We start from the raw sequence: 27,874 nt of genomic DNA, 5'->3' as shown, positions 1-27,874 counted from the left end.
AAGTAACGGTAAAATGTAATGTTAGCCTGTAGGTCACAAATATTTAAATGTTGTAACCTAGCATGATATTAAAATGTAACTTTAGCATGTAGCTCATATTGTTATGCTAGTGTTGCTAACTAAGAGTAATGTTGAAATGTAATGTTAGCCTGTAGGTCACAAATATTTGAATGTTGTAACCTAGAATGACGTTAAAATTTTATTTTAGCATGTAGCTCACATTGTTATGCTAGTGTTGCTACCAAAAAGTAACGGTAAAATGTCATGTTAGCCTGTAGGTCACAAATGTCCGAGTGTTGTAACATAGCATCACGTTAAAATTTTATTTTAGCATGTAGCTCACATTCTTATGCTAGTGTTGCTAGCTAAGAGTAATGTTGAAATGTAATGTTAGCATGTAGCTCACATTGTTATGCTAGTGTTGCTAACAAAAAGTAATGTTCGAATATGTTAGCATGTAGCTCACATTGTTATGCTAGTGTTGCTAGCTAAGAGTAATGTGGAAATGTAATGTTAGCATGCAGCTCACATTGTTATGCTAGTGTTGCTAACTAAGAGTAATGTTAAAATGTAATGTTAGCATGTAGCTCACATTGTTATGCTAGTGTTGCTAGCTAAGAGTAATGTTGAAATGTAATGCTAGCATGTAGCTCACATTGTTATGCTAATGTTGCTAACTAAAAGTAATGTTGAAATGTAATGTTAGCATGTAGCTCACATTGTTATGCTAGTGTTGCTAACTAAGAGTAATGTTGAAATGTAATGTTAGCATGTAGCTCACATTGTTATGCTAATGTTGCTAACTAAAAGTAATGTTGAAATGTAATGTTTGCATGTAGCTCACATTGTTATGCTAGTGTTGCTAACTAAGAGTAATGTTGACATGTAATGTTAGCATGTAGCTCACATTGTTATGTTAGTGTTGCTAACTAAGAGTAATGTTGAAATGTAATGTTAGCCTGTAGCTCACATTGTTATGTTAGTGTTGCTAACTAAGAGTAATGTTGAAATGTAATGTTAGCATGTAACTCACATTGTTATGCTAGTGTTGCTAACTAAGAGTAATGTTCGAATGTAACGTTAGCATGTAGCTCACATTGTTATGCTAGTGTTGCTAACTAAGAGTAATGTTCAAATGTAATGTTAGCATGTAGCTCACATTGTTATGCTAGTGTTGCTAACTAAGAGTAATGTTCGAATGTAATGTTAGCATGTAGCTCACATTGTTATGCTAGTGTTGCTAACTAAGAGTAATGTTCGAATGTAATGTTAGCATGTAGCTCACAAATATTCGAGTGTTGTAACCTAGCATGATATTAAAATGTAATTTTAGCATGTAGCTCACATTGTTATGTTAGTGTTGCTAACAAAAGTAACGGTAAAATGTAATGTTAGCATGTAGCTCACATTGTTATGCTAGTGTTGCTAACTAAGAGTAATGTTGAAATGTAATGTTAGCATATAGCTCACATTGTTATGCTAATGTTGCTAACTAAGAGTAATGTTGAAATGTAATGTTAGCATGAAGCTCACATTGTTATGCTAATGTTGCTAACTAAGCTTAATGTTGAAATGTAATGTTAGCATGTAGCTCACATTGTTATGCTAATGTTGCTAACTAAAAGTAATGTTGAAATGTAATGTTAGCCTGTAGCTCACAAATATTCGAGTGTTGTAACCAAGCATGACGTTAAAATGTAATTTTAGCATCACTATTCTTAATTTGTCATCTATTTTGCACGACTCAAGAGTTGATATTAGCTTCAGCAGAGGGTTAGCACACGCTGACTCGGCGTTCTGTCTATGCCGTCGTGATGACTCAGCGACTTTGTCCGACGTATCGTGGCTTGAACGACACGACGAAAAGCGTCCTGCTCTCCGTTAGTCGCCATTAACAGGGCATGTGGCGCACCATGTTGCCGGCGCAACAGGTCTCAACGGGGTAGTCTCTGGTCTGGTCCTCTCTCTCTCCTCCCTCAGATTCAACCCTCTGAAGGCGCTGCAGCCCAAACGTCGCTCGCAACAAACGCCCTCCTCCTCGCCCGGGCCGGCACCCGGATCGGCGGCCGGGTCGGCGGCCGGGTCGGGGCCGGCTGCCACGCCGCCGGTGGCCGTTCCGGTGCCGGCGCCTCCCGCGTGAGCGCCCTCTATTCTCACAGAGCGCATGCTGCTAAAAGAGCAACACAACACATGTGCTGACCTGGGATCAGGGTTTCCCCCTTCAGGACCGTGCACGGATTGGATCCATCAAATTCTGAATCATGATTAAACTAAAAAAAAAAAAAAAAAACCTCAGTGATTTCCTGCAAGAACGACGATGAGGGAAACCTTGAGTGGCTCACTGTAGATCTTCCTCAGGTAGATCTGCACTTGAGAGCGTAAGAGCATGTCTACAATGCTTGCTTTTCTTTTTTTTAATTTTTTTTTTAACTGTGATCCTTGGTAGTTTGACTTGTTGCTAGGCAGACTTCCACCCAGCTGGCTCCGTCGTGTAATTCGTAAATAAAAACAGAATACAATGATTTGTGGACTCGGCAGACCCACAGAACACTTTTCCACTTTGCATCAGTCCATCTTTAAATTTTCTCGGGCCCAGCGAAGCCGGCGGCGTTTCCGGGTGTTGTTGATAAATGGCTATCGCTTTGCATAGTAGAGTTTTACCTTGTCTCCATTGTGGTATTTTCAACGGGAGACAGTTCCGGCCAGTCTAGTACCCGCACTCTTTTACTACGAAGCCACGCTGTTGTAATACGTGGCCCGGCATTGTCTTGCTGAAATAAGCAGGGGCGTCCATGAAAAAAGACGTTGCTTGGATGGCAAAAACCTGTATGTACCTTTCAGCATTAATGGTGCCTTCACAGATGTGTAAGTTACCCATGTCTTGGCCACTAATACACCCCCATACCATCACACATGCCGCCTTTTACACTTTGCGCCTAGAACAATCCGGATGGTTCTTTTCCTCTTTGGTCCTCAGGACACGACGTCCACAGTTTCCAAAAACAATTTGAAATGTGGACTCGTCCGACCCACAGAACACTTTTCCACTATGCATCAGTCCATCTTAGACGAGCTCGGGCCCAGCGAAGCCGGCGGTGTTTCCGGGTGTTGTTGATAAATGGCTTTTGCTTTGCACTGTAGAGTTTTACCTTGTCTCCATTGTGGTATTTTTACGCTTCATAATGCACCACACATTTTCAATGGGAGACAGGTCTGGACTACAGGCAGGCCAGTCGAGTACCCGCTCTCTTTTACTACGAAGCCACGCTGTTGTAACACGTGGCTCGGCATTGTCTTGCTGAAATAAGCAGGGGCGTCCACGAAAAAAGATGTTGCTTGGATGGCAGTTTGTGGTAGTTTGATACATGTTGCAATATTGTGCTACTTTAATACGTGTTGCAATATTGTGCTAGTTTGATACATGTTGCAATATTGTGCTAGTTTGATACATGTTGCAATATTGTGGTAGTTTGACACATGTTGCAATATTGTGCTAGTTTGATACATGTTGCAATAGTGTGCTAGTTTGATACAAGTTGCAATAGTGTGCTAGTTTGATACATGTTGCAATATTGTGCTAGTTTGATACATGTTGCAATATTGTGCTAGTTTGATACATGTTGCAATAGTGTGGTAGTTTGATACATGTTGCAATATTGTGGTAGTTTGATACATGTTGCAATATTGTGCTACTTTGATACATGTTGCAATAGTGTGCTAGTTTGATACATGTTGCAATATTGTGCTAGTTTGATACATGTTGCAATAGTGTGCTAGTTTGATACATGTTGCAATATTGTGCTAGTTTGATACAAGTTGCAATATTGTGCTACTTTGATACATGTTGCAATAGTGTGCTAGTTTGATACATGTTGCAATATTGTGCTAGTTTGATACATGTTGCAATATTGTGCTAGTTTGATACATAATGCAATATTGTGGTAGTTTGGTACATGTTGCAATATTGTGGTAGTTTGATACATGTTGCAATATTGTGGTAGTTTGGTACATGTTACAATATTGTGGCAGTTTGATACATGTTGCAATATTGTGGTAGTTTGATACATGTTGCAATATTGTGCTAGTTTGATACATGTTGCAATATTGTGCTAGTTTGAGACATGTTGCAATATTGTGGTAGTTTGATACATGTTGCAATAGTGTGGTAGTTTGATACATGTTGCAATATTGTGCTAGTTTGATACATGTTGCAATATTGTGCTACTTTGATACATGTTGCAATAGTGTGCTAGTTTGATACATGTTGCAATATTGTGCTAGTTTGATACATGTTGCAATAGTGTGCTAGTTTGATACATGTTGCAATATTGTGCTAGTTTGATACATGTTGCAATATTGTGCTAGTTTGATACATGTTGCAATATTGTGGTAGTTTGATACATGTTGCAATATTGTGGTAGTTTGGTACATGTTGCAATATTGTGGCAGTTTGATACATGTTGCAATATTGTGGTAGTTTGATACATGTTGCAAGAGTGTGGTAGTTTGATACATGTTGCAATATTGTGCTAGTTTGATACATGATGCAATAGTGTGCTAGTTTGATACATGTTGCAATATTGTGGTAGTTTGATACATGTTGCAATATTGTGCTAGTTTGATACATGTTGCAATAGTGTGCTAGTTTGATACATAATGCAATATTGTGGTAGTTTGATACATGTTGCAATATTGTGCTAGTTTGATACATGTTGCAATATTGTGGTAGTTTGATACATGTTGCAATATTGTGCTAGTTTGATACATGTTGCAATATTGTGGTAGTTTGATACATGTTGCAATATTGTGGCAATTTGATACATGTTGCAATATTGTGGTAGTTTGATACATGTTGCAATATTGTGCTAATTTGATACATGTTGCAATATTGTGCTAGCTTGATACATGTTGCAATATTGTGCTAGTTTGATACATGTTGCAATATTGTGGTAGTTTGATACATGTTGCAATATTGTGCTAGTTTGATACATGTTGCAATATTGTGGTAGTTTGATACATGTTGCAATATTGTGCTAGTTTGATACATGTTGCAATATTGTGCTACTTTGATACATGTTACAATAGTGTGCTAGTTTGATACATGTTGCAATATTGTGGTAGTTTGATACATGTTGCAAGAGTGTGGTAGTTTGATACATGTTGCAATATTGTGCTAGTTTGATACATGATGCAATAGTGTGCTAGTTTGATACATGTTGCAATATTGTGGTAGTTTGATACATGTTGCAATATTGTGCTAGTTTGATACATGTTGCAATAGTGTGCTAGTTTGATACATAATGCAATATTGTGGTAGTTTGATACATGTTGCAATATTGTGCTAGTTTGATACATGTTGCAATATTGTGCTAGTTTGATACATGTTGCAATATTGTGGTAGTTTGATACATGTTGCAATATTGTGGTAGTTTGATACATGTTGCAATATTGTGGCAATTTGATACATGTTGCAATATTGTGGTAGTTTGATACATGTTGCAATATTGTGCTAGTTTGATACATGTTGCAATATTGTGCTAGCTTGATACATGTTGCAATATTGTGGTAGTTTGATACATGTTGCAATATTGTGGTAGTTTGATACATGTTGCAATATTGTGCTAGTTTGATACATGTTGCAATATTGTGGTAGTTTGATACATGTTGCAATATTGTGGTAGTTTGACACATGTTGCAATATTGTGGTAGTTTGATACATGTTGCAATAGTGTGCTAGTTTGATACAAGTTGCAATAGTGTGCTAGTTTGATACATGTTGCAATATTGTGCTAGTTTGATACATGTTGCAATATTGTGCTAGTTTGATACATGTTGCAATAGTGTGGTAGTTTGATACATGTTGCAATATTGTGCTAGTTTGATACATGTTGCAATATTGTGCTACTTTGATACATGTTACAATAGTGTGCTAGTTTGATACATGTTGCAATATTGTGCTAGTTTGATACATAATGCAATATTGTGGTAGTTTGGTACATGTTGCAATATTGTGGTAGTTTGATACATGTTGCAATATTGTGGTAGTTTGGTACATGTTACAATATTGTGGCAGTTTGATACATGTTGCAATATTGTGGTAGTTTGATACATGTTGCAATATTGTGCTAGTTTGAGACATGTTGCAATATTGTGGTAGTTTGATACATGTTGCAATAGTGTGGTAGTTTGATACATGTTGCAATATTGTGCTAGTTTGATACATGTTGCAATATTGTGCTACTTTGATACATGTTGCAATAGTGTGCTAGTTTGATACATGTTGCAATAGTGTGCTAGTTTGATACATGTTGCAATATTGTGCTAGTTTGATACATGTTGCAATATTGTGCTAGTTTGATACATGTTGCAATATTGTGGTAGTTTGGTACATGTTGCAATATTGTGGCAGTTTGATACATGTTGCAATATTGTGGTAGTTTGATACATGTTGCAAGAGTGTGGTAGTTTGATACATGTTGCAATATTGTGCTAGTTTGATACATGATGCAATAGTGTGCTAGTTTGATACATGTTGCAATATTGTGGTAGTTTGATACATGTTGCAATATTGTGCTAGTTTGATACATGTTGCAATAGTGTGCTAGTTTGATACATATTGCAATATTGTGGTAGTTTGATACATGTTGCAATATTGTGCTAGTTTGATACATGATGCAATAGTGTGCTAGTTTGATACATGTTGCAATATTGTGCTAGTTTGATACATGTTGCAATATTGTGGTAGTTTGATACATGTTGCAATATTGTGGCAATTTGATACATGTTGCAATATTGTGGTAGTTTGATACATGTTGCAATATTGTGCTAGTTTGATACATGTTGCAATATTGTGCTACTTTGATACATGTTGCAATAGTGTGCTAGTTTGATACATGTTGCAATATCGTGCTACTTTGATACATGTTGCAATAGTGTGCTAGTTTGATACATGTTGCAATATTGTGCTAGTTTGATACATGTTGCAATATTGTGCTAGTTTGATACATGTTGCAATATTGTGCTAGTTTGATACATGTTGCAATATTGTGCTAGTTTGATACATGTTGCAATATTGTGCTAGTTTGATACATGTTACAATAGTGTGCTAGTTTGATACATGTTGCAATATTGTGCTAGTTTGATACATGTTGCAATATTGTGCTAGTTTGATACATATTGCAATATTGTGGTAGTTTGATTCATGTTGCAATAGTGTGGTAGTTTGATTCATGTTGCAATATTGTGCTAGTTTGATACATGTTGCAATATTGTGCTAGTTTGATACATGTTGCAATATTGTGCTAGTTTGATACATGTTGCAATAGTGTGCTAGTTTGATACATGTTGCAATATTGTGCTAGTTTGATACATGTTGCAATATTGTGCTAGTTTGATACATATTGCAATATTGTGGTAGTTTGATTCATGTTGCAATAGTGTGGTAGTTTGATTCATGTTGCAATATTGTGCTAGTTTGATACATGTTGCAATATTGTGCTAGTTTGATACATGTTGCAATATTGTGCTAGTTTGATACATGTTGCAATATTGTGCTAGTTTGATACATGTTGCAATATTGTGCTAGTTTGATACATGTTGCAATATTGTGGTAGTTTGATACATATTGCAATATTGTGGTAGTTTGATTCATGTTGCAATAGTGTGGTAGTTTGATTCATGTTGCAATATTGTGCTAGTTTGATACATGTTGCAATATTGTGCTAGTTTGATACATGTTGCAATATTGTGCTAGTTTGATACATGTTGCAATATTGTGCTAGTTTGATACATGTTGCAATATTGTGCTACTTTGATACATGTTGCAATAGTGTGCTAGTTTGATACATGTTGCAATATCGTGCTACTTTGATACATGTTGCAATAGTGTGCTAGTTTGATACATGTTGCAATATTGTGCTAGTTTGATACATGTTGCAATATTGTGCTAGTTTGATACATGTTGCAATATTGTGCTAGTTTGATACATGTTGCAATATTGTGCTAGTTTGATACATGTTGCAATATTGTGCTAGTTTGATACATGTTACAATAGTGTGCTAGTTTGATACATGTTGCAATATTGTGCTAGTTTGATACATGTTGCAATATTGTGCTAGTTTGATACATATTGCAATATTGTGGTAGTTTGATTCATGTTGCAATAGTGTGGTAGTTTGATTCATGTTGCAATATTGTGCTAGTTTGATACATGTTGCAATATTGTGCTAGTTTGATACATGTTGCAATATTGTGCTAGTTTGATACATGTTGCAATATTGTGCTAGTTTGATACATGTTGCAATATTGTGCTACTTTGATACATGTTGCAATAGTGTGCTAGTTTGATACATGTTGCAATATTGTGCTACTTTGATACATGTTGCAATAGTGTGCTAGTTTGATACATGTTGCAATATTGTGCTAGTTTGATACATGTTGCAATATTGTGCTAGTTTGATACATGTTGCAATATTGTGCTAGTTTGATACATGTTGCAATATTGTGCTAGTTTGATACATGTTGCAATATTGTGCTACTTTGATACATGTTGCAATAGTGTGCTAGTTTGATACATGTTGCAATATTGTGCTACTTTGATACATGTTGCAATAGTGTGCTAGTTTGATACATGTTGCAATATTGTGCTAGTTTGATACATGTTGCAATATTGTGCTAGTTTGATACATGAGTTTGACAGAAAAGACATTATTGTGAAAGCACTTGACAACAAAATCATTGACTTTATTACGTTTGGCAAGGAGCCACAACGTTGCCTTTCTGAGTGTCAGCCACTTATTGCACCGCTCAATTATTCATGTCGGGGAAAATATCTTTGTATTGTTCTCAATCTATAAGACATGTGACTCCGCCTGTTTGGGTGTTGTTGATAACTGCAATGCAGCATCTTATTGGCTTTGTTCAATTGGCCTCATTTTGTCTATGTTGCGTTGGACAGATGTTTTTGTTTTTTATTCACCAAATCATATTCCAAATGTTTGTCTCACGAAAAGTCGAGATGTTAATAAATTCCAACTTACAGTGTTTGCATGGGTCAGAATTAGGGATGTCTGATAATGGCTTTTTGCCGATATCCGATATTGTCCAACTCTTAATTACCAATACCGATATATGCAGTCGTGTAATCAACACATTATTATGCCTAATTTGAACAACCAGGTATGGTGAAGATAAGGTACTTAAAAAAAAAAAAAATCATAAAATAAGATAAATAAAATAAAAACATTTTCTTGAATAAAAAAAAAGTAAAAAAATATAAAAACAGTTACATAGAAACTAGTAATTAATGAAAATGAGTAAAATTAACAGTTAAAGGTTAGTACTATTAGTGGACCAGCAGCACGCACAATCATGTGTGCTTACGGACTGTATCCCTGCAGACTGTATTGATATATATTGATATATATCTTGTGTTTTTTATGTTGATTTAATAAAAAATAAAAAAATAAAAACGATACTGATAATAAAAAAAACGATACCAATAATTTCCGATATTACATTTTAAAGCATTTATCGGCCGATAATATCGGCAGGCCGATATTATCGGACATCTCTACTTTCAATGGAACATATTACATTTTGGTGTTGTTTACTTGAGTCATATTGCAGTCTACACGCATCTCTTATGTGTGACTGCCATCATATTGCAGTCTATACTTATCTTTTATGTGTGACTGCCATCTACTGGTCACACTTATCATTTCACCATGTACCAAATAAAATAGCTTCGCGGTCGGTAAGCACAACCAAAATTAGACGCATTGGGTTATAAGGCGCACTGTCGAGTTTTGACAAAATGAAAGGATTTCAAGTGCGACTTATAGTCCGAAAAATACGGTATTCATGTTTTTAACAAGAACGAGAGGAAATACCGATACTAGAGTGATTTGGTCCATGTTTTTATTTCCTTAAAAACATTTTTTTTGTGTGTGAATGAGTGTAAATGGGGGAGGGAGGTTTTTTGGGTTGGTGCACTAATTGTAAGTGTATCTTGTGTTTTTTTATGTTGATTTAATAAAAAATAAAAAATAAATAAAATAAAATAAAATAAAATAAAATAAAATAAAAACGATACTGATAATAAAAAAAAAACGATACCGATAATTTCCGATATTACATTTTAAAGCATTTATCGGCCGATAATATCGGCAGGCCGATATTATGGGACATCTCTACTTTCAATGGAACATATTACATTTTGGTGTTCTTTACTTGAGCCATATTGCAGTCTACACGTATCTCTTATGTGTGACTGCCATCATATTGCGGTCTACACGTATCTCTTATGTGTGACTGCCATCATATTGCATCCTATACTTCTCTTTTATGTGTGACTGCCATCTACTGGTCACCTTTATCATTTCACCATGTACCAAATAAAATAGCTTTGAGGTCGGTAAGCACAACCAAAATTATTCCGTACATTAGGCGCACCGGGTTATAAGGCGCATTGTGGAGTTTTGAGAAAATGAAAGGATTTTAAGTGCGACTTGTAGTCCGAAAAATACGGTATTCATGTTTTTAACAAGAACGAGAGGAAATACCGATACTAGAGTGATTAGGTCCATGTTTTTATTTCCTCAAAAACATTTTTTGTTTGTGAATGAGTGTAAATGGGGGAGGGAGGTTTTTTGGGTTGGTGCACTAATTGTAAGTGTATCTTGTGTTTTTTATGTTGATTTAATAAAAAAACAAAAACGATACTGATAATTAAAAAAACGATACCAATAATTTCCGATATTAGCCGATATTATCGGACATCTCTACTTTCAATGGAACATATTACATTTTGGTGTTGTTTACTTGAGTCATATTGCAGTCTACACGTATCTCTTATGTGTGACTGCCATCATATTGCAGTCTATACTTCTCTTTTATTTGTGACTGCCATCTACTGGTCACACTTATCATTTCACCATGTACCAAATAAAATAGCTTCGAGGTCGGTAAGCACAACCAAAATTATTCCGTACATTAGGCGCACCGGGTTATAAGGCGCACTGTGGAGTTTTGACAAAATGAAAGGATTTTAAGTGCGACTTATAGTCCGAAAAATACGGTATTTATGTTTTTAACAAGAACGAGAGGAAATACCGATACTAGAGTGATTAGGTCCATGTTTTTATTTCCTCAAAAACATTTTTTGTTTGTGAATGAGTGTAAATGGGGGAGGGAGGTTTTTTGGGTTGGTGCACTAATTGTAAGTGTATCTTGTGTTATTTATGTTGATTTAATAAAAAAAACAAAAAAAACGATACTGATAATTAAAAAAAAACAATACCGATCATTTCCGATATTACATTTTATAGCATTTATCGGCCGATAATATTATATTATTTATTAGATTTAATAAAAAAAATAAAAATAAAAAAAGATACTGATAATTAAAAAAAAACGATACCGATAATTTACGATATTACATTTTAAAGCATTTATCGGCCGATAATATCGGCAGGCCGATATTATCGGACATCTCTACTTTCAATGGAACATATTACATTTTGGTGTTGTTTACTTGAGTCATATTGCAGTCTACATGTATCTCTTATGTGTGACTGCCATCATATTGGGGGAGGGAGTTTTTTTGGGTTGGTGCACTAATTGTAAGTGTATCTTGTGTTTTTTATGTTGATTTAATAAAAAAAAAAAAAAAAAAAAACGATACTGATAATAAAAAAAAACCGATACCGATAATTTCCGATATTACATTTTAAAGCATTTATCGGCCGATAATATCGTCAGGCCGATATTATCGAACATCTCTAGTAAGAATTACAGTGGGAAGTGTATTTCCACACAAATATCATTAAATGATCCTTATCCCTACATAGTAGTTGTCACAGAGGTGTGGACTCGAGTCTTGAATTTGACAACTTTAGACTCGACTTGACAAAATGTTAAGAGACTTGCAACTCGACTTGGACTTTAACATCAATGACTTGTGACTTCACTTGGACTTGAGCCTTTTGACTCGACATGACTTGCAACTTTCCCCAAAACCCAAAGATTAAAAAGTTACACAGGAGCGCTCATCCCACAGCATTCGTCCAATCAAATTGCAGGACAACCAACGAAGAAGAGCTGTCAAAACAACACGCCAGTGAGAAAAAATGATACCGAAGATAGTTTCGATCGGGTATAAAAACTACGACTTGGTCAACAAAAACGGAATTGCAGCATGCAAAACATGCGGCTCGAAGATTACAGACGGAGACGCAACAACTTCCAACTTCGTTCGACATTTGAAGTTGCACAAAGTTTTGAACGTAAGCTAACGTTTATTGGCTAAATTGAGTGATTTTTTTAAGCAGGTTGCATGAGGAACCAACACATAATGTTTCGTTAGTCCATGTATCACACACAGTAACGTGACGCTAGACGGCGGTCAGCAGCACCGCGTATTTTAGCCACCTACAAAAAGACAAACAGTCAAATAAAGGCCAGTTAAAATGTATACTATATTAAGAATATGTGTACATATTGCATCTAAAAAGTACAACTCTGTTCATTGTTATGTTCATGTATTTGTTATGTTTTTCCTGTGTACGCACACATCAACACACATACAGTATGAGATGAGATCAATGAGATAAGGTAAGAACAAAACGGAATACAATGATTTGCTAATCATTTTCAACCCATATTCAGTTGAATATGCTACAAAGACAACATATTTGATGTTCAAACTGATAAAAAAAAAAAAAAAAATTGCAAAAAATCATTAACTTTAGAATTTGTTGGCAGCAACACGTGACAAAGAAGTTGGGAAAGGTGGCAATAAATACTGATAAAGTTGAGGAATGCTCATCAAACACTTATTTGGAACATCCCACAGGTGAACAGGCAAATTGGGAACAGGTGGGTGCCATGATTGGGTATAAAAGTAGATTCCATGAAATGCTCAGTCGTTCACAAACAAGGATGGGGCGAGGGTCACCACTTTGTCAACAAATGCGTGAGCAAATTGTTGAACAGTTTAAGAAAAACCTGTCTCAACCAGCTATTGCAAGGAATTTAGGGATTTCACCATCAAACGGTTCAGAGAATCTGGAGAAATCACTGCACGTAAGCAGCTAAGCCCGTGACCTTCCATCCCTCAGGCTGTACTGCATCAACAAGCGACATCAGTGTGTAAAGGATATCACCACATGGGCCCAGGAACACTTCAGAAACCCACTGTCAGTAACTACAGTTGGTCGCTACATCTGTAAGTGCAAGTTAAAACTCTACTATGCAAGGCGAAAACCGTTTATCAACAACACCCAGAAACGCCGTCGGCTTCGCTGGGCCTGAGCTCATCTAAGATGGATTGATACAAAGTGGAAGAGTGTTCTGTGGTCTGACGAGTCCACATTTCAAATTGTTTTTGGAAACTGTGGACGTCCAAAGAGGAAAAGAACCATCCGGATTGTTATAGGCGCAAAGTTGAAAAGCCAGCATGTGTGATGGTATGGGGGTGTATTAGTGCCCAAGACATGGGTAACTTACACATCTGTGAAGGCGCCATTAATGCTGAAAGGTACATACAGGTTTTGGAGCAACATATGTTGCCATCCAAGCAACGTTACCATGGACGCCCCTGCTTATTTCAGCAAGACAATGCCAAGCCACGTGTTACATCAACGTGGCTTCGTCGTAAAAGGGTGCGGGTACTAGACTGGCCTGCCTGTAGTCCAGACCTGTCTCCCATTGAAAATGTGAAGCCTAAAATACCACAACGGAGACCCCCGGACTGTTGAACAACTTAAGCTGTACATCAAGAAAGAATGGGAAAGAATTCCACCTGAGAAGCTTCAAAAATGTGTCTCCTCAGTTCCCAAACGTTTACTGAGTGTTGTTAAAAGGAAAGGCCATGTAACACAGTGGTGAACATGCCCTTTCCCAACTACTTTGGCACGTGTTGCAGCCATGAAATTCTAAGTGTGATGTGTTTATTCTGGAAAGGAATGAGTTAAATGTTTATTTTTTTTCCCCTCCAATTTCAAAATGCACTGGTTTTAATAAATAAATAAAGCGTTTTAAAAGCATACACAATCTGTGTAAATATATTAGTCTGGGGTTAAAAGGACTTGAAAGGACTCGAAACTCAAAATGCAGGACTTGGGACTTGACTTGAGACTTACTTATGACTTGCAGAACAATAACTTGGTCCCACTTCTGGTAGTTGTCCAATTTTTGGTAGGGTGTAATATTATAATACGGTTATATGCATTTCTCAGTGCCTTGAGTCTACATACATAAATATCGGTTATCAGTATCGGTTCAAAAGCTTAGTTCCATTTTTTAATGAACTGGAAATAACACATTTAAAAAAATAACTTCAAGTTCCTCTATATAAATGTGTGTATCATTTTCACATTATGCCTTACAATGGTCAGTATCGCCACCTACAGGACTGGAGTAGAACAGCACAACACACTTGGACTTTTCAGTTGAGGCATATTGTTGCTAAGTTCTGCTATAAATGTGCTTTGTTTCTCTGCAGGCCTTTGACACCGCAGTGGCTTCTAGCGCCACCTGCTGCTTTGGCATGCACTTCAAAGCTTGCTAAATGCAAAAGTTGTTGTTTTCTTTTCCAGCACAGAAAAGGGTTTGCAGCACGTGTGACCTAAATGGTTTTGTTTCCACCCCTGGTCAGGTTTGACTACTGCAGGTTGATAGAAGTAGACTACGTCCCCATGGAGACGGGCTACATGGTCTCCATGCGCCCCACTAAAGGCCACGCCTCCGCCGCTAAAGGAAGCGCGTCCACCAAGTCTCCAGACCGCCAAAGCCGTCTGACACACTCCCCCTCCTCCCCTCGCTCTCGGTCTGTCCACACATAGTCCTCCGGCAGGGTCTCCCAAACCTGGACTTTTAGGCCCCACTTCTGGAATGTTCCACTGTTTTAAGGAACTACTGTTCAAAATGATGTAGTCAAAGATCCTATATATGACAGGAATGATCTACTGTTTTAAGGAACTGCTGCAAAAAAAACCTACAGTCAAAGATCCTATATATGACGGGAGTGATCTACTGTTTTAAAGAACTACTGTTAAAAATACTGTATATAGTCAAAGATCCTATATATGTCATGAAAGATCTGCACAAATAACTAGTCAAAGATTCTATATAAAACATGAGTGATCTACTGTTTTTGAATATCTACTGCAAAAACAACTGTAGTCAAAGATCCTATATAAGACATGAGTGATCTGCTGTTTTTGAGGATCTACTGCAAAACAACTATAGTCAAAGATCCTATATAAGACATGAGTGATCTGCTGTTTTTGAGGGTCTACTGAAAAAAAAAAACTATAGTCAAAGATCCTATATAAGACATGAGTGATCTGCTGTTTTTAAGGATCTACTGCAAAACAACTATAGTCAAAGATCCTATATAAGACATGAGTGATCTACTGTTTTGAGGATCTACTACAAAACAACCATAGTCAAAGATCCTATATAAGACATGAGTGATCTGCTGTTTTTGAGGATCTACTGCAAAAAAACTATAGTCAAAGATCCTATACAACACATTAGTGATTTACTGTTTTTGAGGATCTACTGCAAAAATAACTAGTCAAAGATCCTATATAAGACTTGAGTTATCTACTGTTTTTGAGGATCTACTGCAAAAAAACTATGGTCAAAGATCCTATATAAGACATGAGTGATCTGCTGTTTTTGAGGGTCTACTGAAAAAAAACCTATAGTCAAAGATCCTATATAAGACAGTGGTGATCTGCTGTTTTTGAGGATCTACTGCAAAACAACTATAGTCAAAGATCCTATATAAGACATGAGTGATCTGCTGTTTTTGAGGATCTACTGCAAAACAACTATAGTCAAAGATCCTATATAAGACAGGAGTGATCTGCTGTTTTTGAGGATCTACTGCAAAACAACTATAGTCAAAGGTCCTATATAAGACATGAGTGATCTACTGTTTTTGAGGATCTACTGCAAAAAAAACTATAGTCAAAGATCCTATATAAGACAGGAGTGATCTGCTGTTTTTGAGGGTCTACTGAAAAAAAAACCTATAGTCAAAGATCCTATATAAGACAGGAGTGGTCTGCTGTTTTTGAGAATCTACTGCAAAACAACTATAGTCAAAGATCCTATATAAGACATGAGTGATCTGCTGTTTTTAAGGATCTACTGCAAAACAACTATAGTCAAAGATCCTATATAAGACATGAGTGATCTGCTTTTTTAAGGTTCTACTGCCAAAAAAAAACCATATAGTCAAAAATCCTATATAACACATAAGTGATTTACTGTTTTTGAGTATCTACTGCAAAAATAACTAGTCAAAGATCCTATATAAGACCTGAGTTATCTACTGTTTTTGAGGATCTACTGCAACAAACTATAGTCAAAGATCCTATATAAGACATGAGTGATCTGCTGTTTTTGAGGATCTACTGCAAAACAAGTAGTCAAAGATCCTATATAAGACATGAGCGATCTACTGTTTTTGAGGGTCTACTGCAAAAAAAAAAACTATTGTCAAAGATCCTATATAAGACAGGAGTGATCTGCTGTTTTTGAGGATCTACTGCAAAACAACTATAGTCAAATAACCTATATAAGACCTGAGTGATCTACTGTTTTTGAGGATCTACTGAAAAAACCTAGTCAAAGATCCTATATAAGACATGAGTGATCTGCTGTTTTTGAAGATCTACTGCAAAAAACCTAGTCAAAGATCCTATATAAGACATGGGTGATTTACTGTTTTTGAAGATCTAAAAAAAAAAGAGTCAAAGATCCTATATATGACATGAAAGATCTGCTGTTGAGGATCTACTGCACAAATAACTAGTCAAAGATCATTTATAAGACATGAGTGATCTACTGTTTTTGAGGATCTACTGCAAAAAACTATAGTCAAAGATCCTATATATGACATGAAAGATCTGCTGTTGAGGATCTACTGCACAAATAACTAGTCAAAGATCCTATATAAGACATGAGTGATCTACTAATTATTAGGCCATATTTAAAATGTCCTAGGACCCATTAGGTCACAGTTTGGGAAACCCTGCAGTGCAAAATAGGAATAATGATGCGTGCTTTATTGTATTAAAATGTGTCACATCTTGTCTTTGACTTGTTTTTCACCCTCATTTGTCTTAAATCACATTCATTACAGCTTTTCCAAACTTTGGTTGTGTATTTCTAATAATTTTGTTGTATATTTGTGCATTTCCATTGTGGCACCTGCTCTTGTCACTGCATTACTTGTTATTTATTTGTTTCTGCAGCTCACTATCACCTGGCCTGTGTGTTGTGTGTGACGTCACCAAACTATAACAACATATGTCTTCTTTTTTTGTCGTTTGTGTGGAACTAGCAGGCGGTCCCCGGCGGCCCCCAGTAACCGAGATCCCTTCGGCAACGCCTCCCTCAGCGGCAGCAGCAACTCGGGCTCTTGTAAAGGCAGCGACGGCAGCCCAACCAAAGGGTAAGAACATGGACCATGAACACGGTCCTTGCTGCCATCTAACGGCCACACAGCGGTACTACAATATTAGACAATATTCCACATACATATTCATCCGGGACCTCCAAACGAAGTATCACATGACCGGAAACAATGTTTTTAAATGGTTTTACCTTAAAAGTCTGCCAGGATGATGGCGATGAAGACGGTTTGAAGACATTTCGTCAAACTTTACATCTCCTTTTTGTCGTCCGGAGTGATCTACTGTGTTTGAGGATCTACTGCAAAACAACTATAGTCAAAGATCCTATATAAGACATGAGTGATCTGCTGTTTTTGAGGATCTATTGCAAAATTACTATAGTCAAAGATCCTATATAAGACATGAGTGATCTACTGTTTTTTAAGGATCTACTGCAAAATTACTATAGTCAAAGATCCTGTATAAGACATGAGTGATCTGCTGTTTTTGAGGATCTACTGCAAAATTACTATAGTCAAAGATCCTATATAAGACATGAGTGATCTGCTGTTTTTGAGGGTCTACTGCAAAAAAACCTATAGTCAAAGATCCTACATACGACATGAGTGATCTGCTGTTTTTTAAGGATCTACTGCAAAATTACTATAGTCAAAGATCCTATATAAGACATGAGTGATCTGCTGTTTTTTGAGGATCTACTGAAAAAAAACTAGAGTCAAAGATCCTATATAAGACATGAGTGATCTACTGTTTTTTGAGGATCTACTGCAAAAAAAAAACTATAGTCAAAGATCCTATATAAGACATGAGTGATCCACTGTTTTTTGAGGATCTACTGAAGAAAAAAAAACTATAGTCAAAGATCCTACATAAGACATGAGTGATCTGCTGTTTTTTGAGGATCTACTGCAAAACAAAAACCAATAGTCAAAGATCCTATATAAGACATGAGTGATCTACTGTTTTTTGAGGATCTACTGCAAAGAAAAACCTATAGTCAAAGATCCTATATAAGACATGAGTGATCCGCTGTTTTTTGAGGATCTACTGGGGGAAAAAACTATAGTCAAAGATCCTACATAAGACATGAGTGATCTGCTGTTTTTGAGGATCTACTGCAAAAAAACCTATAGTCAAAGATCCTACATACGACATGAGTGATCTTCTGTTTTTTAAGGATCTACTGCAAAATTACTATAGTCAAATATCCTGTATAAGACATGAGTGATCTGCTGTTTTTTGAGGATCTACTGGGAAAAAAACATATAGTCAAAGATCCCATACAAGACATTAGTGATCAGCTGTTTTTTGAGGATCTACTGGGGAAAAAAATAGAGTCAATGATTCTATATAAGACATGAGTGATCTGCTGTTTTTTGAGGATCTACTGCAAAAAAAACTATAGTCAAAGATCCTACATAGGACGAGTGATCTGCGTTTTTTTAAGGATCTACTGGGGAAAAAACTATAGTCAAAGATCATATATAAGACATGAGTGATCTACTGTTTTAAAGAACTACTGTTAAAAAAAGACATGATTGATCTGCTGTTTTTGAGGATTTACCGCAAAAAAGTATAGTCAAAGATCATCTAGCCTACATGACAGGAGTGATGTACTGTTTTTGAGGATCTACTGCAAAACAACTATATTCAAAAGATCCTATATAAGACATGAGTGATCTCCTGTTTTTGAGGGTCTACTGCAAAAAAACCTATAGTCAAAGATTCTACATAAGACATGAGTGATCTGCTGTTTTTGAGGATCTACTGGGGAAAAAATATATAGTCAAAGATCCCATACAAGACATTAGTGATCTGCTGTTTTTGTGGAATCTACTGGGGGGTGAAACTATAGTCAAAGATCCTATATAAGACATGATTGATCAGCTGTTTTTGAGGATTTACCGCAAAAAAGTATAGTCAAAGATCATATAGCCTACATGACAGGAGTGATCTACTGCAACAACAAAAAAAACTATAGTCAAAGATACTATATAAGACATGAGTGATTTACTGTTTTTAGGATCTACTGCAAAAAAAAACTTTAGTCAAAGATCCTATATAAGACATGAGCTGTTTTTGAGGATCTACTGCAAAAAAAACTATAGTTAAAGATCCTATATAAGACATGAGTGATTTACTGTTTTTGAGGATCTACTGCAAAAAAAACTATAGTCAAAGATCCTATATGACATGAGCTGTTTTTGAGGATCTACTGCAAAAAAAAACTATAGTCAAAGATGCTATACAAGACATGAGTGATTTACTGTTTTTGAGGATCTACTGCAAAAAAAACTAGTCAAAGATCCTATATAAGACATGAGCTGTTTTTGAGGATCTACTGCAAAAAAAAAAAACTATAGTCAAAGATGCTATGTAAGATCTACTGGGGAAAAAAACTATAGTCAAAGATCCTATATAAGACATAATTGATCCGCTGTTTTCTGCGGTACTACAAGCTTAGACAACATTCACCATACATATTCATCCAGGACCTCCATACGAAGTATCACATGACCGGAAACAATGTTTTTAAACGGTTTTACCTTCAAAAGTCTGCCAGGATGATGGCGATGAAGACGGTTTGAAGACATTTCGTCAAACTTTACATCTCCTTTAGTCGTCCGGTTGACACTTTCATGCTAATTGTCCATCTTGTTGGCGAATGACGTCAACACAGGTGCGCGTGGTCTGCTGTATCATAAGAGTCCATCAGACAAAACCGTCCGAAAATGGTTCAAAAAAATAAAACTGTACTCATAATTTGACTGCTAAGTTTTAGTCCAACGTCAATGTGTTTAGCGCACTTTGTCAACGTTGTCCATTTGACTTCATTTGATCACCATTGTCAATACTACGCAATACACATCACTTCCGTTTAACACACGGCCTTTCAAAGTAAAACCGGTTGTTCCTTATGTTACATTTTTTAAACATTTTAGAAATAAACCTATAATGAAATATACAACAGCACACTGTTGTAAACGGGTTTACTGATTATATAAATATTTTTGAAGAATAGCATTTCCCCTAAAGTAGACAATGTCAACGCAGTAGAGCAGGGGTGGGCAATACATTTTTACTGGGCCACATCGACAATATTTCAATAAAATTTTGCTCAATATTATTTTTGATATACCGTAAGATAAATAATAATAATAATAATAATTAATAATAATAATAATTTCATTTAACCAACTTAACTTTATACAAAAGCAGATTGCTTTTGATGGTTTTATTTTTAACACTGTCTTATACAACACTTCCTGATGTATAATACAATGCAAAAATGTCAATTTCTGCACAGGTCACTTTATCCTGCATCCTCTTTAAAAGTCCAACATTTTTCCCCGTCAGATTTGGACAACCATCTGTTGTCACACCTGCCAGCTTGTCCCATTTCAGTCCAAACACGCATTTACCTCTGTGAACAAGTCATTACCTGTGGTTGTCTCTTTTAATTGACTGCATGGCTGCCAGCTACTCCGTGATTTGAAAGTCTGCAGTTATCCCACGTAAGAAGATGAGCAGCTGGGCGGTGTCACGTACATCGCAGCTCTCATCCAAAGCCAGCAAAAAACAGTCAAAAGTTGCCCGTTCTGTTCTTCAGCTGAAGCTCCAAGTTTCCAGCGATGGTCTCAACCCGCCTCGTTACAGTGCGTTGGGAGAGTGACACGTTCTCAAATGTGCGCCTCTTCTCCGGGCATGTCAGCGCAACAGAGTCCAATAAGCACTCTTTAATAAACTCTCCAGTTTAAAGTAAGGCGTTTTCTGACGATTTTGTGAGAAATGACGAAACTTGTTCTGAGAGTCTGGATTTATTTGCATTTGCTTTTCACACACCACGAGTGTGGGCAGCACGGTGGTACAGGGGTTAGTGCGTGTGCCTCACAATACGAAGGTACTGGGTTCGATCCTGCGCTCGGGTTCTTTCTGCATGTTTTCCCCGTGACTGCGTGGGTTCCCTCCGGGTACTCCGGCTTCCTCCCACCTCCAAAGACATGCACCTGGGGATAGGCTGATTGGCAACACTGAATTGGCCCTAGTGTGTGAATGTTGTCTGTCTATCTGTGTTGGCCCTGCGATGAGGTAGCGACTTGTCCAGGGTGTACGCCGCCTCCTGCCCGAATGCAGCTGAGATAGGCTCCAGCACCCCCCCGCTACCCTGAAAGGGACAAGCGGCAGAAAATGGATGGATGGATGGACACCATGAGTGTAAAGGACAGTGTGAAAAGGGACAAGTGTTGAGTCATCCCTGCAGTCCCTTTTTACAATGACTTTGTCTGGGCCCCGACACTAGCGCTGCAGTCTGAATATTTCCACAAAGACTTGGCCCACCCTCATTCAGGGAAAAATCCTAAAAGTTCAATAAAGTGCAGAGTTCCAACCCAGAAACCAACCAAAACTCCATCACTAAAACCTCTTTGGGGAATATAATTTGTAAACTGTTAAAAATGTGTGTACATTGTTCTCCTAGACGTCACCAGAAGTACACGTCATGTACCGACAACCACGGTATCCGGCCCCCTCCACCCGAGCAGTACCTGACACCCTTGCAGCAGAAGGAGGTGTGTATCCGACACCTCAGGGCCAAGTTAAAAGAAACCATCACCACACTGCAAGACAGGTGAGCGGTTGAGATATCCCCTTCGACTCGCCAAGGCAGAGTCTTTATATTATTTGTTTCTTGGGTTACTTTAGGGACACAGAGATCGATGCGTTGAGAGAAAAGCTTTACAGGATGCAGGAGGACTGGGTGGAGGAGGAGTGCCATCGCGTGGAAGCTCAGTTGGCCATGAAGGAAGCACGTCTGGAGATACAGCAGCTCAAACAGGCGGTGGACACAGTCCGCGCCAGGCTCAGCGACGCTGGGGGGAACAGCGGGGACGTAAGTGTCCAGAAGTACTTCCAAGACATTAACACTCAAAACCACAAGCTTGAGAACCTGCTGCTTAACATGGAAATAGCTCAGGCCGGATTAGCCAAGGAGGGAGAAGCCATAGCTGAACGCCGGAACCGAGTTGGGGGTTCCGCGCCAGCGTCTGTATCTGGGGAAAGTCCAGGAGTAATACCAAAACCAGCAATAGGGGTTAGGGGTTCTTGCTCTTGTGATGGTTCCCCAGCCCGCTCTGTAACACGGAGCTCCACCTATACCAAACTGAGTGATCAAGCAGGAGACCGCAATGCTGCAGATTTCCCTTGTCTTTCAGCAGACGGAACTCAGGACAGTGGCTTTGTGTGCTGTGGAGATGGTAGTAATATCCCGAGTCAGGCTGACTTGCTACTCGAGGCCGCATTTCTCTCAGAAGAAACTGCTTCCTTGCTCAACTCCTACGCACAAAACTTCTCCTGCTCCATACCAAACTCTTTGCCTCACACTTACTCCCAAACCTTACCTCATTCCTTCCCTCACACCCACTCAGTGCCCCACAACATTCCGCACTCGGCTACCTACGAGAAGCTATGCTCGGGAGACCGTCTGTCACCATTACGCTGTGGCTTGGGCGGAGGTGTCTGTATGAGCCACCCATGCCTTTCCCACCATCACCTGTACCTGCATCCTCTACGTGAGACAGGTATTCAGACTGAGAGCTGTCCTATCCCAGCGACATCCGGGTGCCCGTCTGACCTGGATACCATCGCAGAACAGCGTACGTTCCGCTCTCAAGCTTGCAGCCCGACTTCAACCTGGTTGTCCGATGAAGGCGAGGGAGAATTGGACTCCATCACCACCACTACTTCTGTAACCACAGCGACTGTCTTGAGCGCAGCCACAGAGCCCATTCCGTGCTCTAAATTGCCTCGGGTTAATTCCATGCCACGATCTGCCACTGTGGCCTGTTCCATGGAGAGTCCGGTCTGTGAGGACGACAGGACAGAAAGTCCAGAAGAAGAATCTGCTGCAGTAGAGGTCCAGGGTCTGACAAAAGTAGTCCAACCCACAGTGGGACAGTTGGACACAGAGGCAGAGAATTTGGTACAAAATCAATTAAAGGAGAGAAAGGAAGGTCTATGGGCTTTAGAGGACCGACACCTTGACACACTCCAGTTGGAAACACCAGGACTGAGCCCATGTAGTAGCCCAGAAGTCTTTGAAAAACCTCACACCTCCCAGCCAAAGAGATCCATTTCCCAAGAGGAAGGAGCTGATGTTCTTGTCCCAAGGGATGACCAAGATGTAGAAATTAAAGAGCAAGAATGCGAAGAAGACAATGAATCATTGGCGGGGGAGGTGGATTCTGATTCTGCCCCAGGGCCGGTACAGAAAAGCTACTGGAGTCGTCACTTCCTGGTGGATCTCCTAGCAGTGGCAATCCCAGTGGTGCCGACGGTAGCATGGTTTTGTCGCGGTCCCGTCCGAGTGGGACAGCCCATGTACCACTTTGGGTCGCTGTTGAGGGGCTGCTGCACAGTGGCCCTGCACTCGTTGCGCAGGGGTGGAGGTTTGAGGCATTATCCTGCGGGCGGTGGAGACCTAGCCGGATCCAACATGTGAAGCTTCAGTACGTTTGACCATCATGAGTCATCAGGACTCCGGCGTCTTCAGTGAGGGGAGTGACAAGTGAGTAGAACGCCAGGATTCCGTGACTGGGTTGTCACAACCACTGGTCCTGGGCTACAGATTGAATGTGCAGATTCTTTTGAAACGCAGGGAAAACCGTTGAGGTTTGTTGCTGACTCGTGCACGACTCATTCTGATTCGCACTTAGATGGACGTGTAGACAAACTCGTCTGTAGTGTCTTCAAGGACGTCTCCTAGATGAGATACATCATCACCCCAAATCCATCCACATGTAAAACTCATATTCCCTTTGTCCTTCTTAAGACCTAAGTCCATAGTCATTACCAAGAAGGTTTAAGGTCCTCCATGCATCTTGAGGGGCAGCATCTTAAACAGAAGGCCCAGACTTCCCTCTCTCTGGCTACTTGGTCTGGCTCCTCCCTGGGGTTCCCGAGGTGTTCCAACGCCAACTGAGACATGCCCCGGGTCTTCGTGAAGGTCTCCTAACCGGTCGGACATGCCCTAAAAAACCTTTACAGGGAGGGGACTTGAGGAGCCACCTCTTCTGGCTCCTCTCAATGTGGAAAAGCACCGGCTTTACTCCTCATTCTCACCTTATTGCTTAAAACCGTGCAAGAACTCAAAAAGGCTTTAATAAAACCCAACCAAAAAAAACGGTAAACCTAACTTCTACCACTGATGCGGACTTATTTAAGAACTAAAAACACTCCTGGTGGTTGACTCTACCAAGTTACTGACCCTCTAGGACTTCAACGCCCACTCTTATTTAATTCCAACAATTCATTATAGATAACAACCGAGCTAGAAGATACCTCCTTGACTGAGGTAAGCGCTCTCTGTGCTAAATGGTCCTACTTGTTCAACTGTCACTTTGGACTAGATGTAGACCCTCCGGACACTAAAATGTATCATCCCAAGCTCCTTCTGCCATGCATTGCTAGAGATCTCACTCAACTACAGCGGACCCTCGGAAATTAAGTCTCACATTCATGAGAATTACGTCGTGATATGAGAAAAAAAGTGATTACGTAATCCATAATAATAAATTGAGTGGGGGGAAAAAGCTGTTTTTTGGCGACCAAAGCCGGGGATCTTGGTTGAGTTCCGAGGCTCCACTGCAGTTTTGGGTTGTGATGACGATTGAGTTGTTTGTTTGCTGACATTTTGTGTAAATATGTACAAGAAACTAACTCAAAAGCCAAATGTTTGCCATCCCAACACAGCAAGTAGAAGCAAAAGTCCTTTTCATGACGGAACAAGTTTGTTTTCTTTCCTTCTTTTGTTGACATCTTTTTTTTTTTTTTTTTTGCACTATTGTTCACTTTATAAGCAATTACTTGAATTAGTGTACAGTATGAAAGTACAGGAAGTAAGCGTAGTACATCCTCTTTGTCTTCTCACTGGAAAGCCTTTCACGCACATGAATTCTTCATTGAGCCATCAACACCATATGGGCAAAAGTATTGGGACACGCCCCACACACACAAAATAAATGTAGTAATATTACAAGAAAAAACTTTAAAGTTATTTTTTTCCGAGAAAAAAAAGATTGCAAGAAGAATAATGTTTGGAATATTTCGAGACAAGTGGGAATATTGAGAAATGAACGTTGTTGGGTTTTTGATTGTTTTTAAACTGGCTGCTGAAAGCAAGGGGGAAATAAAATAGACATAAAAAATGCAAGTATAAAATAGGTACATTGGAACCTCGGCTTGTAAGTTGAATTGGTTCTGTGACAGACCTCGTATCTCAAAATACTACAAAAATAATATTCCACTTGAAAATGAATTGAAATTATTCTGTGCTGAGACCTGAGGAAAAAGAAACTTCGAGATAATGCTGTATGAAAAACAAAACAATACGTAAAACAAACAACTCCAGTAGTTTAATAAAGTATTGTGATAATAATGTCCAGCATTTACCTGGAGAGTGGACTTCTACAGTGTCTCCATCCACCTGCTTTTCTGTCAAACACACCATCAGCAGCTTCTCCAGAGTTTCATGGATAAATGTCCTCCATTTAGCGTAATAGCGTAATTATGACCTTTACGGACTCCTTCGGTTTCTGTTTGGTGCGGTGAGGTATCACTATACACATTAGAAATATTACAGTAAAAAAAGGTTTAAACATGTGGTAAACTTCCAAAGTATTTTTTAAAAATGTCAATATTATTAGGGTAGGTTGTCTGTCACATTGCATTACTAAGTGGATGTTAAGTCCCAACACTGTTGTTCATATGATAGTGCTGATGTCAAATTATCGGTGTGTGCATCTGGGATAATCCTCTCGACATTTGTCATCCCTAGGCCTTGGGCTAGAATGAGTTAGGGAATGAATGAAAACATGAATAGGTGAATGAGTAAACCAAGTAATAAGTGAGTAAATAAAATAAGTGAGTGAATGTGAAAATCAATTAGCAAGTGAGTAAATGAGTGAATAAGAGTATGTGAATTAATGTGTAAATGAATTGATAAGCAAGTGAATGAGTGAATATGTGATTGAATCAGTAAATAAATGACTAAACAAGTGAATAGATATATGAGTGAATGTATGAAAGCATGAGTGAGGTAACACATTAGTAAATGAATGAGTGAATTAATAAATAGGAAATAGAATGATATAATTAATTAGCAAATGAATGGGTGAGTAAATAAAATGTGTATGAACAAATGAGTGAATGAATGAATTAGTGCATAAATGAATGAGAATGGATGAATGCGTGAGGTTATGAATGGGAAAATGAAAGCGTGAATGAATAAGAAAATGAATGAGTGAATAAAAGAGTAAGTGAGTGAATGTGAAAATGATTTGGCAAGTGAGTAAATGAGCGAATAAGAGTAAGTGAATTAATGTGTAAATGAATTGATAAGCAAGTGAATACGTGATTGAATCAGTAAATAAATGACTAAGCAAGTGAATAAATATGAGTGAATGTATGAAAGAATGAGTGAGGTAACACATTAGTAAATGAATGAGTGAATTAATAAATAAGAAATAGAATGATATAATTAGCAAATGAATGGGTGAGTAAATGAGTGAATGAATGAATTAGTGCATAAATGAATGAGAAATTATGAATGTGTGAGGTTATGAATGAGAAAATGAAAGCGTGAATGAATAAGAAAATGAATGAGTGAATAAAAGAGTAAATGAGTGAATGTGAAAATGAATTAGCAAGTGAGTAAATGAGCGGATAAGTGTAAGTTAATGAATGTGTAAATACATTAATAAGCAAGTGCATGAGTGACAAAATGAATATGTGATTGAATGAGTATATAAATAAGCAAGTGAATAAATACATGAGTGAATGTATGGACAAATGGGTGAATGAATAAGTGAGGTAATGAATTTGTAAATAAATTAGAATATGAATGATATAATTAATGAGGGAATAAATGGGTGAGTTGAATAAATAAGTGTGTATGAACAAATGAGTGAATTCATGAATTATTGCATAAATGAAAGAGAGCGGATGAATGTGTAGGGTTATGAATGAGTGAATAAAAAGAAAATGAATGAGTGAATATTACAAGAGTAAGTGAATAAATAAATAAGTACATAAACAAGTGAATAAATGATGAGTGAGTGAGTGAATGAATGAATGCTTCTCTTTCTTTGGGGTTTCCATCAAAATGTTTGCGTGCTTGTTTTTTCCACGTTTCAGCACTTTAGTCACATGTCAAAGTGTCCCACAATGCATCTGGAGCTCCTGGCCACCATGTTGTATGTAGACGAAGAAACACGTATAAATGAAATATATATTAATACATGTATGATGCCTTTGTGTCAATATCCTGAATGTCCTTTTAGGTTGATTGTACACGTGACGTCGTCCTCTCAACATCAACGCCGACTGTATTTTTGTCAACTACTGTACTTCAAATGCAATATAATGTACAGTCAAGACATTAAAGCTCC

At 38.0% G+C, this 27,874-nt stretch overlaps 1 protein-coding gene across 4 annotated transcripts in view; it reads left to right on the top strand.

Moving 5' to 3' along the window:
- Positions 1-27,230, top strand: part of snphb (syntaphilin b) — a 40,172-nt gene extending 12,942 nt beyond the window's left edge. The window contains exons 3-6 of one of the 4 annotated variants that reach the window (XM_061924862.1): positions 14,657-14,827; positions 17,363-17,470; positions 21,910-22,059; positions 22,134-27,230. In XM_061924862.1, coding sequence (XP_061780846.1) covers positions 14,657-14,827; positions 17,363-17,470; positions 21,910-22,059; positions 22,134-23,928 — 2,224 coding nt within the window. In that variant the 3' untranslated portion in view covers positions 23,929-27,230. Of the gene's footprint in view, positions 1-14,656; positions 14,828-17,359; positions 17,471-21,909; positions 22,060-22,133 lie in introns of all 4 variants that reach the window. The other 3 variants (XM_061924854.1, XM_061924881.1, XM_061924871.1) reach the window with 3 other exon arrangements.
- The last annotated feature ends 644 nt before the right edge of the window (positions 27,231-27,874 follow it).

The sequence above is a fragment of the Nerophis lumbriciformis genome, linkage group LG01 (genome assembly GCF_033978685.3).
Source record: "Nerophis lumbriciformis linkage group LG01, RoL_Nlum_v2.1, whole genome shotgun sequence".
Classification (NCBI taxonomy): Eukaryota; Metazoa; Chordata; class Actinopteri; order Syngnathiformes; family Syngnathidae; genus Nerophis; species Nerophis lumbriciformis.
This window is presented reverse-complemented; position numbering and strand designations above follow the sequence as displayed.